This window comes from Anopheles coluzzii, chromosome 2 (assembly GCF_943734685.1).
Source record: "Anopheles coluzzii chromosome 2, AcolN3, whole genome shotgun sequence".
Lineage (NCBI taxonomy): Eukaryota > Metazoa > Arthropoda > Insecta > Diptera > Culicidae > Anopheles > Anopheles coluzzii.
In genome coordinates this window covers 46,102,327-46,119,648 of record NC_064670.1, presented here as the reverse complement: position 1 = coordinate 46,119,648, position 17,322 = coordinate 46,102,327, and the positions used below count along the sequence as shown (strand labels likewise).

Below are 17,322 nucleotides of genomic sequence, written 5' to 3'. Positions count from 1 at the left end.
TCATCATTGCATTTGGCGCATCGGCATTTGGTAGGATTCGGTGAACTTTCTAAGACCCTTCCGTTTGCGCAAACCCGTTCGTTCGTGCTGTAGCTCATTTGTGATGCACCAAAGCAATTTGACTGGCTGGCTTAGGAATGGTTTTTGGAAAGCAAAATTGATCGAAACCGCATTACTTGAGCGAAGGAAACTGTAATGATGTACACTTTGTTTCATACTTTCCTTGATAAGCAATGAGCAGCAGGTCAATGGTAAGTGAAGGAAATGAACGCTTTTTTCTGAAATGTGATCTGCATTGAATGTTTAACAAGTTCCTTTACAAGGAACTCATTAACCCATCAAAAGCACCTTAGGACATAATTCGCTTCCAAACGACCATAATTGTGTTTGTTTAATCGCTTGTACCATTTCTAAGGCGGTAATTGAAGGCAATTTCCGATCCACTGTTGTACTGATTATAGGGCAATTTTATGTGCCATATTGCTGCAATCCAATGTTAATGAATAAAGGCAACCGATGCGAAGGCAGGAAAGGTGCTAGAAAGAGTTTTTTTAAGGTTACGTGTGCAAATTGTTACCTTCTTGACAGAAGGAAGACTATAGCATGAAGGAAGGAAGGTTATAGCAAGATAGAAGCGAATGGAGAAAAACCGGCAACGAGAGTTATTATTAAAAGATCGTCGATATGTGTCCCTTGTAGAAATGTTCGCTTTTTCTGTTTTGCTCCTTGATGCACTGGAACTTAAATCCTGAATGCACAATGCAATGAGTAAGGTGTTGTTTTACGTTAAATGAGCATTATTTTGTGGTTTATTCTTTCATTTTAAATCCTTCTAAAGCAATTGCCCCTTCTGCTTTCGGAGCAGTTGAAAAAAGCTACGAGTACCATTAAGCGCGAGTGATAGCAGCGGGCGTGTTTCGCGTTTTTAACAGCTGTATCAACCATCACCTATATTTTACGCAAAGGCGCGCGCGCGCTCGCATACACACACAAGAGGCATCGGGAGATAAATTGTGGCAGCGCTGTGCCCCGCAAAAAGTGATACTAAATGGATGTTCAATCCGAACGCTGCCGCAGTAGACGCAATTGAACAAGGTAGCAAGTACCGGACGACAAGGGAACCGAACCATTCCACCGTTACTAAACAGGTCGACCTCATCATTCGACGATATTTCATTCACTTACAGAGACGCGAAGCCTATCCGGCTGTTTCGAGGGTTTTCGTTTCTTCGCCGCCTGCAGCCGCATTGAAGTCTTCCGTTCCTATCGTGTGCCGATCGGAGTGCAAGTGCGCAACCCTTCTCGCTCATTTGTATTGTGGAGATGAAAAGCTTTTTTTTAATTCCACCGGCTATGCGTACGTTTGGACACAGCGCTCAAATATATTTATATTTAATAACAGTTTATTTATTGTGCTCGTTTGCGATCAGATTGTTTAAGTATTATTACCTCAAGGCCGGTCAGTGAATGAAAAAGGCTTGCGGCTAGGTTGGTGAATAAAAAGGCTTGTGCCAAACAACTGTAAAAGGTTGTTCTTTCCTCCATGGTAGACTATTTGAAATGGAATTTTATAATTTTAGTTTCAGTTGAATTAGGATTTTAATAAGGATTGAAATAAAATAGAAAAAGTCCTTAGAAATGGTTTATAACCCGGGATCATTTGTTCTAACTTGTGTCTTTTTATATGTGCTGCTAATAAGATAAAAGCAATTTTGATTCCCCTCTGAAAATGTTGAAACAAGTTGTAACCTTATAAGCAACCAGATTGAGTCTTACGCTGTTCCACCGTACTCGAATCTGCAAATAGACACGTTTATCGTCCGCTCCAAATATACAATCGAACGAACGAAATACTCTTTACATACCCAGCATTCGAAGGTTCCGCCATTGAGAATCAGTACTGAGTAATGGGATAACATTATCATCATTGTTACCATTATTAGTCGAAATGAAATTGCAACACAGCAAAAGAGAACTAAATCCATGCACTGGAGACTGCACCATATGAAATCCACACGAGTATGGAGACATCCAAAAGGAAAGCATTCGACGCATCGGTTCACATGCGCTGCACAAGTCCGATACGGTCATTGTGGCCATTGGCAGCGAGCCCACCGTATCCCCAATGTCCATACGCGATCGATCGTCGATCGACCCGAACGATCGATCGATGGTACTGTGCTGGTGCTGCGGTGGGTCGCGCCCGGTGGATGTGGGCCCGGGTGGTCTAGATTATTTATGTGAGAAACATCGGTACGGTCAATACAGTTCGAGCCTTCCCGGTTCTGCTGTCCTGCGGATCACCGTTCGACCCTAAGCAGACACAAACGAAACGGTCGCAATAAAGCGATCTGGAACCGTAGAAACTGGCTTGCTTTCAATCGGTGGCCGGTTGTATAGCGTACGGTTTTATGCTAGCCAACATGACCGGGGCAGAGTTTACATATGTGACTTCGTCGGGCCCGATGGCAAACGCCAAGGAAGGATGGCACGGACGAAAAGATTGGCTAGAAGAGACGGAGAAACGCAAAGAGTAAAATATGATCAACTGCTGCTCCGTGTGACTTTGTGTTGATCAATTTCCCTTGGTTCGGTGAATACATGCTCTTGTTAATATAGTGGCAGCGCTGAACAACATTCAGCTCACCTTTTTGAACGCCAGAAAATAGCAGTTTGAAAAGGAGAGAAAAATGTAAAAAAATGCAAAAGGAGAAGATAGAGGATGGTTTTAAGGATTTTTAAAATGATTTTTTGGTGAGAGGACCAAAATTGGAAGTGGGAACACAGTTTTGATTACTATTTTAAATTCATAATTACTGTTATATTTTTCATTCAAGAAAGTTGCTGCTTACGTAAGTCCTTTGATGGTGTATTTTTTATTTATTAAAAATCAATAATTATTCAGCTGGTATGCCATTGGAGCGGTTAATTAATTACCAAGCTTTACCGACCGCTCAAGATCAATAATAAAGCCCATAAATCGAGCAGTCCGCTGTACCGAGACGATCGTATTCGCATCTGAAGCGAAAGGAATGAAATCAATGTACGCCCACCGACACTACCGTACAGCATATGCCCATGTTGATCGATGGTAGTGGGCCACCGTTTTGGCGGATCGATGGCGTCGACGCTCGTGTGTGAATTATTTGTCTGTGGCACGACTTTATTCTGCTCTGGCGTGGCCGTGCTGCCTGCCAGACTTAGAAAACGCGAGACAGGTGCGTTTACCACAACGCCCGCCTGAACCGTGAGTTGGCAGCGTGATTTTGCCGGTTAAATAAACAACCGTTTCCAACCAAGTAGGTTCCGGGGTGACTTTCAACCACCAACCAGCAGCACCGCAATCATCTAAACGAATCGATATCGTTGTGATCGATCGAATCGGTAATTAAATTCCTGCCGTGTGTTCTTTTCCCCCTTTTTTTGAACGGCAAGCGAGAAGGATACCGTCACGATATGGCTCACCGGGGTGCCTCGCAATGGTCGACAGTTTTCCGGCTAATTTGCTCCCGACAGCTCCTTCAGACACGCGCTGCTATACGGTTTCTCGTGCAGCGCTGAAAGGATTTGCGAGCCGACGATTAGCGTCAAACACGGGCAGGCATGCGGGTAATTATGTTGTTATGAGCGGCTGGGCACTCTCTCAGGAATGAAGTGATTTTCGGGACGCAGGGCAAAGCCGGTCGGCAAAACACTGTTATTCATACGAGAACTGTTTACTTTCTCCACTAGTCTCTATTTTCTAGCAATCAGCTATCAATTCGATAGTTCCTTACGAGCTTCATTCAGACATTTGTTATTGATAGATCCTACGGTTTGACACATCCAAAATGATAATTTGAATTGCACACTTTAACGCAACAATATTGTAGGAGAATTGCGTTCTGGTACACGCAAGAAGTTATATATTTGAACCTACTCGCTAACCAACCCAGTGCAGTCATAAAATAGCTCACATTACAGTAATGGGCAAACACTTTATTAACTGGCGGGTTCTAAAAGCCTACGCAGATCGCTGATAAGGCCAGATCCGTTCGTTGGCTGCAGATGGAACGTACCGATAACCATAAATCCGTTCGGTTACGTCAAAATCAGCAAACCCACTCTGGCCGGTCCCAGGTAGGTCCGGCCCTGGGCGATCACTATCGGGCTGGCAGCTTAGCTCCGTCAGCTCAGTGCGGGTTTTTCGGTCGCGTTGATTCTCAGCTGTCCAGACGAAGAGAGAGAGAGAGAGAGAGAGAGATCTGGCATGAATTCAGACCTGAGATCGTCAAAGTGGGGCTCCCGCTTCAATCTCGCATGTTGCCCGTTGACAGCAACATATTACCGACAACGACAACGCCGATGGCGGCCGCTCATCGTACCGCCGATTGCAATCGCGACTTCACCGCGGACGATATTTAGCATTTGCTGCAATAATTTCATCATTTCCTACGGCCTGTAAATCTGCTCCGGAGCTCCGGAAATGTGTTCAAGAACGCTGCACATTCATGCACCCGCGAATGCGGAACATTGAGCGTCGCAATACGTTCCCCTTTATCAAGGGAGACTTGTGCGCGACCGCAGACGACAAACCCGAACAAATTTCGTACAGCTCGTCATTTGGTGGGGTCCGGTGGTATGCCATTTTTGTTTTTGTCGTAGCTTGTTTGTTCTGGTCGCTCGCGTACGATTAAATGCCCAAACTCATAGCTCATGTGCTTGCGTCGTAAAACTGTTTGCCGTGGCGAATTGATTCTCGTTTCCCGATAATGATCGAATGTCGATCGGTCGAATGTTCAGTCCATCAGATTGATCGACGATTGCGCCGGGAGAGGCGTGCTGCTTGGGTGGGTGATGTTTGTTTTCCACTCCACCCATCCCATTCCAACTGTAGGCCAATGGTGGTGGCACTGCGGAATGTGTGAGACCTCCCGTTCGCTTTGCAGTTGGGGTGGTTGAAATTGTGATTTTACAGCAAAGCTCACCAGTGCTAACCAGTCCCTTTTGGTCCGGGCGAGTCAGCCAAGCGACAACAACAGGGACAATGTATGCAAAAATGACATCAACAAATCAGCAATGGCTTACCTTAACACCTGATTAGTGCACACGATCACCGACTGTTGGTTGGAGTCTTGACCGTCACGTACTTGTAGCACCACGTGCACCCACAGGAAGTCGCTCTGACGACGTTGCATTCGCACTAGTAGAATGCACGATCGATCCTGCTCCGATTGGGTTACTAGAAGAGAGCAGAGAGGCAAGAAAGAGAGATAGAGAAGGACATAAAATGTTGTTATTTTACGAAGTTTTTAAATTATGTTAACTATTTCATTGATTGTACTTACTCAGCCTATGTTTGCTTTGAGCTTCGCGTGTTGATTCCCAGTGTAGCAGTTGGTACCACGACACTCCTTGAAGTTCACTTCGGCTGTAGCCAAGATGAAATTCTCCACTAGAAAAAAAATGAAAACCACATTGCAATCTTGAATATAAATATCTTCAAATATTCAGTTATAAGTTATTAATAAATAAAGAAAAACAATCAAACAATATAGTAAAAAAGGTATAAAATATGATGTAATTGTATGATTTCTAATTCATAACACAACAGTCATAACGAAAATTGATTCCATTCTGCAATCCACGCGATTTCAAAGAAAACCACCCGGCTCACAGTGAAATTTCACCTTCCACCTGAAATCGATAGGAACTCCAACAAACCATCATCGAAATTAATGGAATACGATGAGTCCCGGCCGTCGGCAAGTGTGCGGCAAAAGCGCGACCATTTCTGTCCGATATTGACAGCCGACAACCGTGAACATATGTTTGCCGCGATGCTGCTGGCGGGTAAACATAAAAAAGTCGTCCATGACAGATGCAATTGGCAAAGGTAAGAACGATTGGGCGGAGGGAGGGGGGGAGAAAGAGAGAGGGAGAGAGAGAGAGAGAGAAAGAGAGAGAGAGCGGGGAAGAGATTGGAAGTGGCATCTACTGCGATTGAACCGTACATCGGTCAGCGCCCGGTGCCCGAAGGGTTAATTCTCTTGGGATCTGTACCGCGACGCAGGAGAACACACAGACAAAACGACAGAAATCAATTAAATCGATTAATCGTATTGTTTTTCGTGTGTCGTTCCACCACACACATTCACCGTTGCCCCACACACCAACTGTCCACGACGCCTTACCACCGGCACATACTAAGATCTAGAGTGAACAGAAACAAAAGCAAAAAAAAACATCGATGATGCTGGCGATCAATCGATCGAATCTTTGGGCTGCGCGAGTGTGAGAGCAGAATGCGGGGCTGCCCTCGGAGTGCAAGGCAGCACTTCGGCGGGTGAAGCGCTATTGCTAGAAAGATGGTATGCCCGTTCGGAACTCGGTCGGTTCATATCAAAAGGGTTTCTGAAATTTATCTTTCACCACCAGTGCGGATCAGCCACCCCCAAAGTCAACTGGACTGATCGACTGATAGCTGGGAGTGGAAGTGGGCAGGCAGCTGGCGAAGACCGAAATGGCGAAGGCGGTATGCGCGTGCGACCGTCTTTTATCACGGCCGATTTCGATCCGGCAAATGTGAGTGTGTGTGTGTGTATGACCCGGGGATGTAAGAGCACAGGCGAGCTTGACTGCACTCGCCTGCCCTTCGCCGGTGATGGCCGGAGGTAACGTTATGAATCGATTAGTCAAAGTGATGCTGTTGTATTGATTTCGATGCCGGTTCCGATGCGATCGAGGAAAGTATGGATTTCTTCAGGGATGCAATAATGCGGCAAGGTAGGATCGGTCATTGGTGGCCTCCCTAGAACGGATGCCACGTGCCAATGACAGTACTATCTATTTGTGATTCCATATAAATTACAAAAAAGACCAATTTAAAACGACAAAGCATCGAGCCAAAAAGCATTTACCACATTTCTTACTTACATACGAACGGATTGAACAGTCAGAATCGAAACGAACGACAATCGATCGTATCGACAATGTATCGACGCGGTACGGGTAATGAATATTCGTTCGCATTAATAAAACCTTTTTTAATATTCTGGCCTCCAGAAATTAACCTTTTCAACCTATTTTACAGATCGCTTTACATCTGCAATTGATAACTTATTTAATCGCTCTGTGCCGCATACGAATGCCATCATTGCACTGGCGTTCCTTTATCCCTCCAGGATATGGCAACACCTCTTCACTGCATTGGAAGTGCTGCCAATATCTATCTTTTGAGGAAATATTTATAAAGCAGAAACGATTATTGCTTCAAATACAATGTTCTGAATTGAGTTCAGACGGGAAAAAGACTGCTTAACCTATTCAATGACCTTACTTCATTATAGTTACATGCTCGATTAAGCGAAAAATCTGAGTAAATCGTTGTACTGCTTGGTTAATGAAGAATATAATAAAAATAATAAACATTATATGTATGTTGGAGTTTTTATGTCTTTTAATGTTACCGAGACTGTCTCAAAGACAATATCAAAACTGAAAAGAGGTCATATTCTTGATATGACTCATGGCTCTATTTTCTTCGGAAATATCATTTTAGATATCTCTGTTATGGGAATTCGATCCAAAAATTCGTGTATTTTTATAACTATTATGATGAATAGATGAAAACTATGTCGATTTTGTACATTTAACCAAAAAATTCACTCAACACCAAAATACTATCTATGTTAAACCATTTGCAATCTGCAGACGCTTATAATTTCGGTTGTGCTATAAAACAAAAAAAAAACATTATGAAGAAAATTAAAATAAACCCAAAAACAAAACAAAAAAAAAAAACACACGCACTCGTCGCCAGATCCATTTACCCGGCACGCCGTGGGATTTAATTCCATCGCCGGTTGATTAATGGTGGCGTTAAAATGAAACAAGATCGGCATCGGCAAGACCATCGCACGTAAACCGGTGGAGGGATTTGCCGTGTATACCATCACCCTTTATGCGCTCCTGCCGCCACACCAATTTCGGGATGGTCGAGAAAGTGTAAGTATTATTAACAGCGGGTCTACATGTATGATAAAAATTTAATACCTTTATGTTCTGTTAGGAATATAACAGACAAGAGAGAAAGGGAGGGAGAGGGAGAGAGAGAGAGTAAATGGAAGGGAACAATAAAAGCGCCGAATATTGCGTGTTGTTTACGGAAAAAGCCATTTAGTTGCCATCGTTTATGTGGCGTGTTTTTGATGATGTTTGATTTAAGTGACAAACTAACGATGGGTCAAAATATTGGTCAAGGACTTAAAGTTTCAATTAGCCTTATTGATGACATTATTTTGGCAGGGATTATGTGCTCCTGCTTTCAGGAGACAAGCAACACGTTGGCAGCGAGGCATAAAAAAACCAACCAAACATTCACCACCATTTTACAATATGTAATGCTCGATACAGTCAGAAAATTTTAGAATTTTACCCACTGGAGCAGTATGATAATGGCAGCAGGAAGACTCCCTGACCATCTGTTGACACGAGTCGTATTATTAGCCTCCGGACATACCGCATAGGTTATGTGCTCGGTCACGGGTTTGCGGGTGCGGCAGAAAATTGAATTCGATTATGCGGCACCGATATCGATATCGGTTTGCGATTTTCCGATTTATCGTTGCGATCATGTGCCTTCCCTCCCCTCCTTGGTAGCAAAGGCGTCGAATCGGTAAAAATGCCGTGCCCAACATTCGCTTCGGGCACGCAGTTGCAAGGGCGTTGAAGGGCGTGCCAGAGAAGCGACCCCCACTAGTAATCGCAACGCGGAATCCGCGGAACCAATCGCACAACCAACATCGGTGTAATCTCTAGCTGCCCTTTTGCTGTTTCGAATGCGATCCGCTTATCGAATGGGGACGAATAGGAGGCGAACAAGGAAAATAAAACAACAGAAAAAAAACATCTTCCGTGAACACTGCTAGGTCCTTGAATGCGCTTGCGGTGGAGGGAATTGTGGTGTATGACATATGCCAACATACGCTGCAGGCGCGCTAGTGCAGCGAAAGTAAAACCAAACAGCATGTAGAGAGTGGTAGAAATTGTTCTCTTTACATTGCGAAATCATAAGGATGAGCTGTGCAAGCGTTTCCGTGAGCATCGAAAAAGTTACACAAATCGTCCAAGTGGATTTCCTCCATTGACCTTGATTGTATTCGTGTTCTTGTGGAGGCGTTAAGCTGTACTTCAGTCCCCAAAATAGAAGTTTTCTTTGTAGCAGCATGCAAAGCGGTCTGTGATTGTGCTAGTTAATTTCTCAAATGTTAATGGTCTTTATTTTTTTTCGATCAGCTTACGGTTTAGGGAATGGTCACTTAAGATTCTAGTCTATCTCTCTCTCTCTCTCCTTTTGGTTCCACTTTTCAAGTTCTTGTTCATTTTCAATTTCTTTCTCTCTTTAGCTGTCTTACCAATCTTAGGAAAAACATATGGTACCGGTAAATTTGCTAATCGCTTGTTTGAAGTTGTCAAAATAACCTTTTCCCCCCGTCGCTGTAAACACCATACCCCAATGTCCTGTTCCACCTTGTGGCGCCTAATCCAGCCAACGACCTCACGTCGTAGACAACCTAATCCTTTGCTGGAAAGAAACACACAGTTACCCACTCACTTGGAGCGAACAAACGTAGATGCTCAGATCTCGGACGCGGATGGTGGTCGAAGTTTGAGCGAAACATTCGTTTTCTGGAGCTCCCACAAGTATATTGTATAGTATCTCGCTCGTCTCTTTTGCGGTTACCTTAAGTGTGTTTAGTTTTGAGACTTTTGTTTTGTTACAAAGACGAACCTTGTCCCGTCTAGCACTGGTGACCCGGTGATGCGAAGATGGGACGCGCATGGCAGATGATTAATCACTCATTTTAATTTTTATCAATCACATTTTTCATTTCGAATCTTCTGTCGGTGACTCCGGCCGGACATTTGGAGGCGCAGGGGAAAGACTAGGAGAGGTGAAACCAAAAGCTTTGGCATGTGCCGGAATAAAAAGAGACGTTCCAAGCAAGAAGTAAGGGCGCGGAAAGGAAGACGATAGTACCTAAATGAAATTGTTCAAAACAAGCCTTCAATTAGCTAAATGGAAAACACCACGTGGCGCCCAGTTCTGTTGTATCGTAAGATCCAAAATTAGCGGGAAAAGATTAATGATGCTTTTCAGAAGTTTTGTTTAATTTTTCTGTTTTTATGCTTTCTGTAACTCATTTAAATGTATGAAATTAATATAAAAATGTTCCTAAAATTACACTAAATAGTTTATACATAAGATTTATAGCTTCCTTCATGAACATATATGTAGAGCCGTTATTTACTGTATTTACGTTTAAGAACATAAACGGAAATCTTTATTACAAGCAATCGAATGTAAAACATTAAGCTTTTCTACACACTATAAACCAAATTAAAAAAAAAACCTGTACTGATGATCAAACACGTAAGAGGAAATAAAATCCTGTACTTCTAGAACGATGAAAACTCGCTATAGGACCTTTGGCTACCTTTATCGCTTTCTCCGAATAGTTGTGATTATTTTTATGTATTTGTAATGTGTTGTTTTTTTTGTACTGCAAACACATGACCTTCTTTTTACGCACATCACAAGACTGTTCCTGTCGTAGTCTTCCTTAGCACCTAAGTTGCAATTGAACAATGGTTTAAAAAAACATTCCGCATATGTAATCCTTAACCCCGGATCGATTGATTGCGACGCAAACAGAATGCACGGTGGTACGCGCGCGGTGTCTAAATATGTGTAAATAAAATATTTATGTCGCCTGCAAATTTCACCCCGACAGGCGCCTTTTTCCCGGGGACTTGAATCGCTTGAAGCGTTGGTCGATGAGAACGGAAATTTTATTCTACAAGTATCCCTTCCACCGGTCCAGCCGTCGAAGCATGCTGAGCTGATCGGCTTATTGTATGTAAAACAAGGCATGTTTTTGTGCTGTGTTCTTCCACGGTACGCACAGGGCTACCTGCACCGATGCGAATTTCCACCCGCTGCGTTACACGGTACGCTGGTGCGGTGCGTTGTTGTCCTGGTGGGCGCGTTCATAAAAGGAGTTCGCTGGAACAGGAACATGTTACGCGGTGTTACAGGAAGCTGTTACGAAACCGTTTGAAGGAGAACCAGAAAAAAAAAAAACAAACAACGGAAAGCATTTTGATAGCAACAATAATGCACACAGTGTGGTTCAAAACTCGATACTCTCCAACAGCTGGGAAAGAGAGCCTCGAAAATCCTCCACCAAGCCTGTGAGCATTCCGATGCTAAAGTTCGATCGGAATGCCAACCGATTGAATCATAAGCCTGTTTGGGGTACGTTGGTTGCCACCCCCCCCCCCCCTCCTCCGTTCTCGTGGGGATCTTTACACTGCCGGAGTTTTACCCCTGGCAACGTAGGCTTCTCATGGTCATGGTTTTACGCCGACGGGCTACATACTGGATGGCCTCGACAGAAAAAAAACGAACGACCATTTATGTGTTTTACGAGCCCGTGGTACACGAGCAATCGCTCATTACTGGCAGCATCTATGTTCTAGGTTAGCTGCATGTTTGTCGATGTGAACTCTTGTGCTTTAGGGGTTTTGTTGTTGTTGTTTTTCTGTGTTTTTATTTAAACATCCTGAAGGTCTAGTACTGAGTCAAAATATATAATAATATGTATAACAGTCGTTCCACTTAATCGTAATGTAAATCTGCATATACACTTAAGAATATGTTTTATAAATGTTTTTTTCAAGTCAATTTGTCATCGTTTGTGATGTTACTAATATAAGTCCCACGGGAAACACAAACACGGTAAGGAGCAGTAAAATGCAAATGATTTTGTTTAGTCGAATTGCTTATCTATTAGCTGACTACATCGATACCACTTAAAAATTGTGGGTCACAATCATCTGATGCTTTGCCTTTTTTGTTTGTACCATAATAGTTTTTATGTGTTATATGGATAACTGATACTATTGTTCCTTATGTTGAAAACTGATCAATTTTCAACATCATCAACTGCTAATAATAACAGGCTGACTTGCATGTATGATCACTGCAACGTATAATTCTATGCAATTCAAAGATCCCAAAAAACCCTTCACTTTAAATGGTTACTTCCGGGTTCGTGTGTCAGCTGTGTACTGTGACGCACATAACACCATAGTCGTTCACAGATTATCAGCTCAAATGACATCAACGCGCTCGCAACGAACAACAGAACACGAACGCGGACACAAAACCCAGCAATTACGGCTCAAAGTCACAGGAATTACAAATCTCGGATCAATCGATCTCCTTATGTTTGATTAGCTTGATTCGCGAGAAACGGGCTACAGTTCCTGTGCAAATGCAAATCCCCTTCAGTATACATTCATGCACTCTCAGAGCGGCATAACTCACCAAGGCAAAACACTTCGCCGCTTGGAATGGTTTGTGTTCTGCAAACGTAACCGTTTGCGACAGCCTGTACTGTGGCCCCGCGTGAACTTTAGTGCTGATAATTGGACCGATCGGCCGATCTGGATCGATCGGCACTTTTCTGGCCGCGCACCACTCACCTACCTGAATGATGAATCGAGCCAACGATTATCCTAAATTGCGCACTTGTCCATCCCGATGGCTTCAGCGAGGGGAGGAAAATAACAAAAAAAAAAAAACAAAACAAAAATACAACCAAGGAGTTGCTGTCAAGAAACGGTGCGTTCTGCTGACCTTTCGCCCAAAACACTCACACACACACATATACACAACATGTTGATCCAGATCCTTTGGTTTAGTTTGGTGCTATTAAACCATCATCACCACATCCAACCCTTGGCTGTAAAATGTCGCTTCCACCCTTCGGTTGTTCGGCGAGATACCGTCACAGCGTTTGCATCGTTTGACCGGGACCGGGAGGAGCAAGCACACTTGTTTATCACTTTGTACCCTGGTTTTCGTTCCCCTTCACCGTAGCCGTAGCCCGACTGTTTCCTCGAAAACCACCGGTCGGTGCATTATCAAAAATTTATCTTCCTGTGCTAGCACCTTCACCTTCTTGCGCGTTCTTACGGTCCGCCGTTCTTGCGATCCCATCTATTATGGTCCATTCATCATGCGGTCGTTTCCTCGCCTTAGCTGCGCACATCAATCATTTGTAAACAATTGGCGCGCTTTGTTTTTCGCTTCATGGCGATATTTTACAACGTATGTAAGCGTTTGGTGGAAGGTGGTCGCACGCCAATGCTTGCCTGATACTGAAATAATCGTCCACCTTTCTCTGTTGGTCCCGGTAAGAACAGAACCGTAATGCCTTTTCCAAATGTTGAAACCTGTTCAAATGCTTTTTTTGCGAGAAAATGCGAGCTGATACATTGTTGTAAGCGTATTTCTAAGCTTTGAACTATAGCTGCCTATAAAATTTGTTACCCAGGAAAAAAATCGCAAAGAATAGTAACTAAAATCATGCTTGGATTTGAAAGTTAAATATCAACTCACAAAAAGGCCTCAGTATAGCAAACAATAAATAAATTGCATAAAAATAGCTATATAAAATCATAACAGACATTACTACAGTAAAGCTGCAAATTTTTTAATCATTTTAATACTCATAGAACAATCCAATCGGTTCACTGAAACGACACCGGACAATCAATCCTTCCTTAATGATGGGCGCCAGTCAAATGCAAACCAATTTTTCGACCCACAAACACACAACGCGAGAGCTTTCTTGTGGCGGATCGACCAGTGGGCCATGAATTATTAATGCTTTTCCTGCCGAGAAGCCGAGCTTCGTGCGCTTTGTTCTGCCTGACTGTATGCCGCACGCCCGCCCACCAGTACCAATTTCACAAATAATCCCGTTAGGATGCTTAGCGTCCACACTCGTCACTCCACGCATATACTCACTTTTTGTCAATGTGCACCACCTTCATGTCCATCGAGTGAATCGTAGTGAAGACGTTGGTCGCACCCTGGACGACGCACTCGCGCGTTTCCGGCATGGCGATCGGGGTGCAGGTCGCTATGAAGACGGGCTCGTTACGGCTGCACAGCGGCAGATAGGACAGATAGTGGCCCTGCACCAGTACCACCTATGGGGAGAGGGGAGACAAGTTAGGCGGTTAGCAAAATGTCACATCGAGCAGGAACAGTCCGAAAGGGCAATTTTAACAAGCTCTGGATGGGAGTGATTCCGCAGCGCTAAACGAGCGTGGTAGGATTAAATAATGGCAATCGCAATGAGACCGCGTCGAAGGAAATGTTCATTAGAGCGCGTTTTGCTAAAGGTCATCGAAGCGGGTGTTAGGGTGGGTAAGCTTTTGGTTGAAATGCGGTCTAATTTAATCAATGTGAGCAAACAAATGAAAACGTGTGCCTAATCGTTTGGATTGATATGGAAATAAAATAGAGAATCAAATCAGTTAATTTGAATTTAAAAACAAGCAGTTTCAAAATAAGGTAATGTGAAAAGTTTTAAATAACATGGTTTAATTAATGAAAACTAAATCCCTAAAGTTTAGACTGGATTGCTGTTGTAAAAAAACAATGAGATAAAAAGAAATATTATAACTTCTACCGTGACCAATATCAACAAATCCATTCTCTAGTTGCATTAGTTCCGCTTTGAAGCTGTTACTTCCTCGAACGGAAATCGATACCACGTCGCCACACGTTGGAGATGGATTTTCCCGAGGCCATCGGCCGTACCGGCTGAGCCCGTCAAAGCTACAATTAACCTGTGCACCCTTTGCGTCACTTTACACCCAGTTACATCACCGAACGTAGAACGATCGATACCAATCCTCCATCCCCTCTCCTACGTGGCGTCGAATGATGTTAGTCCCATAATTTTTATAATTGAATGCTTGATGCACAGCCATGGCACTGATGCTAACATTGGGCCTACGTCACCCTTCTCGGCAAGGGTAGTGGCATTAGAACAGGTGTGAATCAGCGAGAAGGAAGATGCTTCAATCACTGCTAATGTACCATCGATCCGCAGGCAGTGCGCTGGGTATCGTCCAAGGGTTTGTGGTGAGTGATGCTGGCAATTATAGCACGGTGACGTCAATGTGCTTGTCCACTGAATGAATGAGGGAGGAAGGTGAGGGTGCGTACTTTTGGACGCGAGAGGAATAGAAATAATATTATTTGATTCGAGTCAATTACACAGTAATGAGATTTAACTACATCAAACTATGTGTTCCGTGAAGTAACCGTCTTTACTATCTAATTGCCATTTACTGGTGTAATCGAATTCATCAAATCCTGTTTACCAGCCATACTTGCATGTGCCAAAAATGCTGATATTAATGTATTTTCATCGTTAAAAATAGGTCCTCATAAATATACACTATAATACAAATAATGAACCGTTTAATTTTTTTATTTTTCAGTTGTTCTCTATACCTGCAACGCTTGCAACGAATGCAACGAAAAATTATAGGCTTGATTTACGGATTATAAATCTCAATATCCATAATTTGACGACACCGTTCTAAAAAAGCGCTTCGAATGTGAATGATCATCAAGTATTACTGTCTTCTGCACTGAGCTTTATGGACAGCAACGAATGATGTCGTTTGAATGAATTTCATTTTACCGAGATTTCTTTGGTGACTGCATCAGAAATCCCGCGATCATGTGGGAGTAAAAATAATTGAATGAACTGTTGCTTGCGGAGTGTTGTACATTAAATGGAACTTTTCCCATTAGTTAACTAGCAATTGCATTCAAGAGTACGTCCCTAAAGAAGAAAGGTGACTGAAGAAATGGGCTACCAAATGCTTCCGACTGGTCTGGGTAAGGGTCCGGACTAGCCCTCCTAATAAAGCCGTCAGCGAAAGGAAATGTGTGATCTCTTCATTTCCTGTGCGCTGTGTTTGGTGCAACGAAATCCCTAACCCCAGATGCTGATGTCCTACACTGTTCCACCCAGTCTGGCATAAAAAACCACATGGCGCTGCTGCGCAGTGGGTGGAATTTAAGGCATCATCAAGTAGGTGGAATAAAGACATCACTGGTTACCGTTCGGTCGTTCGGTCGGTTCGTATCGATGGGACTCGCGGTAGTAAAGCCTTCGGAGTCAGAAGTCAAACGAAAATCTTGCATTTGATTGACTTCGTGTCCGCGCACATACACACTCGCTGCACACTATCACTCAGTGTGCGGTGCGCGTGTAAGCGATTGTTGTGTGGCAACGAGCATCAATTCAAATGCGATCGACGACGATGCGCCGGGTCTGGGTTTGGGTTACCTATTCGTTAAAGCTTCCGTCGTAGCAGCGTAAGGTCAGGGCCGGGAATATAAGAGAATGCACTCCCGGCACGTTGGAGGTCTGCGATGCAAGCAACCATACGGACTATGCATACAATGAGACTGGAGAGGATTAGGTTACGTGAAGTGCGCGAAGTTCATCATCATACACTGACGCGGTGTGGTATTGTCGACAGGCGAAGCATTATTCTTATCCGTGCAAAACATCTGAAGCTGGTGAAATAAATTATTGGATCCAATTATGAGCTGGAAAAGCTCGTACGTGTCCAGGGTGTATGGAGGCGCGTGTAGGAAGCTTATTTCAATTATATTCCCCACCACTGCAGACGGACGAGAAGGGTCTGCGTCGGATAATCGGGCGCAATAAGATTAGTGTTGGATTAGTGTCGTTGGGAGAAGGTGACGGTGTCACATTACTGAGCCAATTTGAGCATTACAGAGTAAGAGCATTAAGCGTCTAGAGAGTGTAGTAAGCAAATAGAGTTAATTTGATGGTATTTTTATAAAATAACATTACATACAAAAGACTTCAATCTTGTAAGATGTTTTCTTTTTGCACACAATGTTAGTAAGAGCATTGTAAAAAGCTCATATTTTATCTTTGTTTCATCTCTGCACGTACCTTTTGATCACCAAACCGCATCTGGCGCCGTGCATTTCTGCTCACGTTCATACGGCACAGAAATATTCGCTGCTCACCATCCAGAAGCGATGAACCCGCAGACGAACTCGATGACCCTCCACCACCACCACTGGAGCTAGCAACGGACGAACCGGAAGGCGAGGGAGAGCTCCCATGTCCGTGATGCAGCAGATGGTGATGATGGCCGTGATGATTGTGATGATTATTGCTAAGCTGCTGATGATTATGCTGGTGATGGTGATGATGGTGGTGAAGGTGGTGATGATGGTGATGGTGACCCGCGTGCTGCGAAGCTCCCCGACTCAGCTCGCTCTGGATCGCACCATGATCCTGCTTGTCGATAATATCATAAACGGAATCACCGTGTATGAGTAGGTCCTCCTGCAAAGAAATGAGGAAGTGTGCGAATGAAAAATGGGATAAATTAATTCATTCCATTAAACGTAGT

The 17,322-nt window shown here is 43.6% G+C and overlaps 1 protein-coding gene across 1 annotated transcript in view; it reads right to left on the bottom strand.

The window, feature by feature from the left end:
* LOC120951865 (uncharacterized) overlaps positions 1–17,322 on the bottom strand; it is a 100,547-nt gene that overhangs the window by 4,751 nt on the left and 78,474 nt on the right. Inside the window, exons 6-9 of the mRNA XM_040370844.2 lie at positions 16,854–17,255; positions 13,862–14,046; positions 5,328–5,434; positions 5,068–5,221 (exon numbers count right to left, since the gene is read on the bottom strand). Coding sequence (XP_040226778.2) covers positions 5,068–5,221; positions 5,328–5,434; positions 13,862–14,046; positions 16,854–17,255 — 848 coding nt within the window. The remainder of the gene's footprint in view (positions 1–5,067; positions 5,222–5,327; positions 5,435–13,861; positions 14,047–16,853; positions 17,256–17,322) is intronic.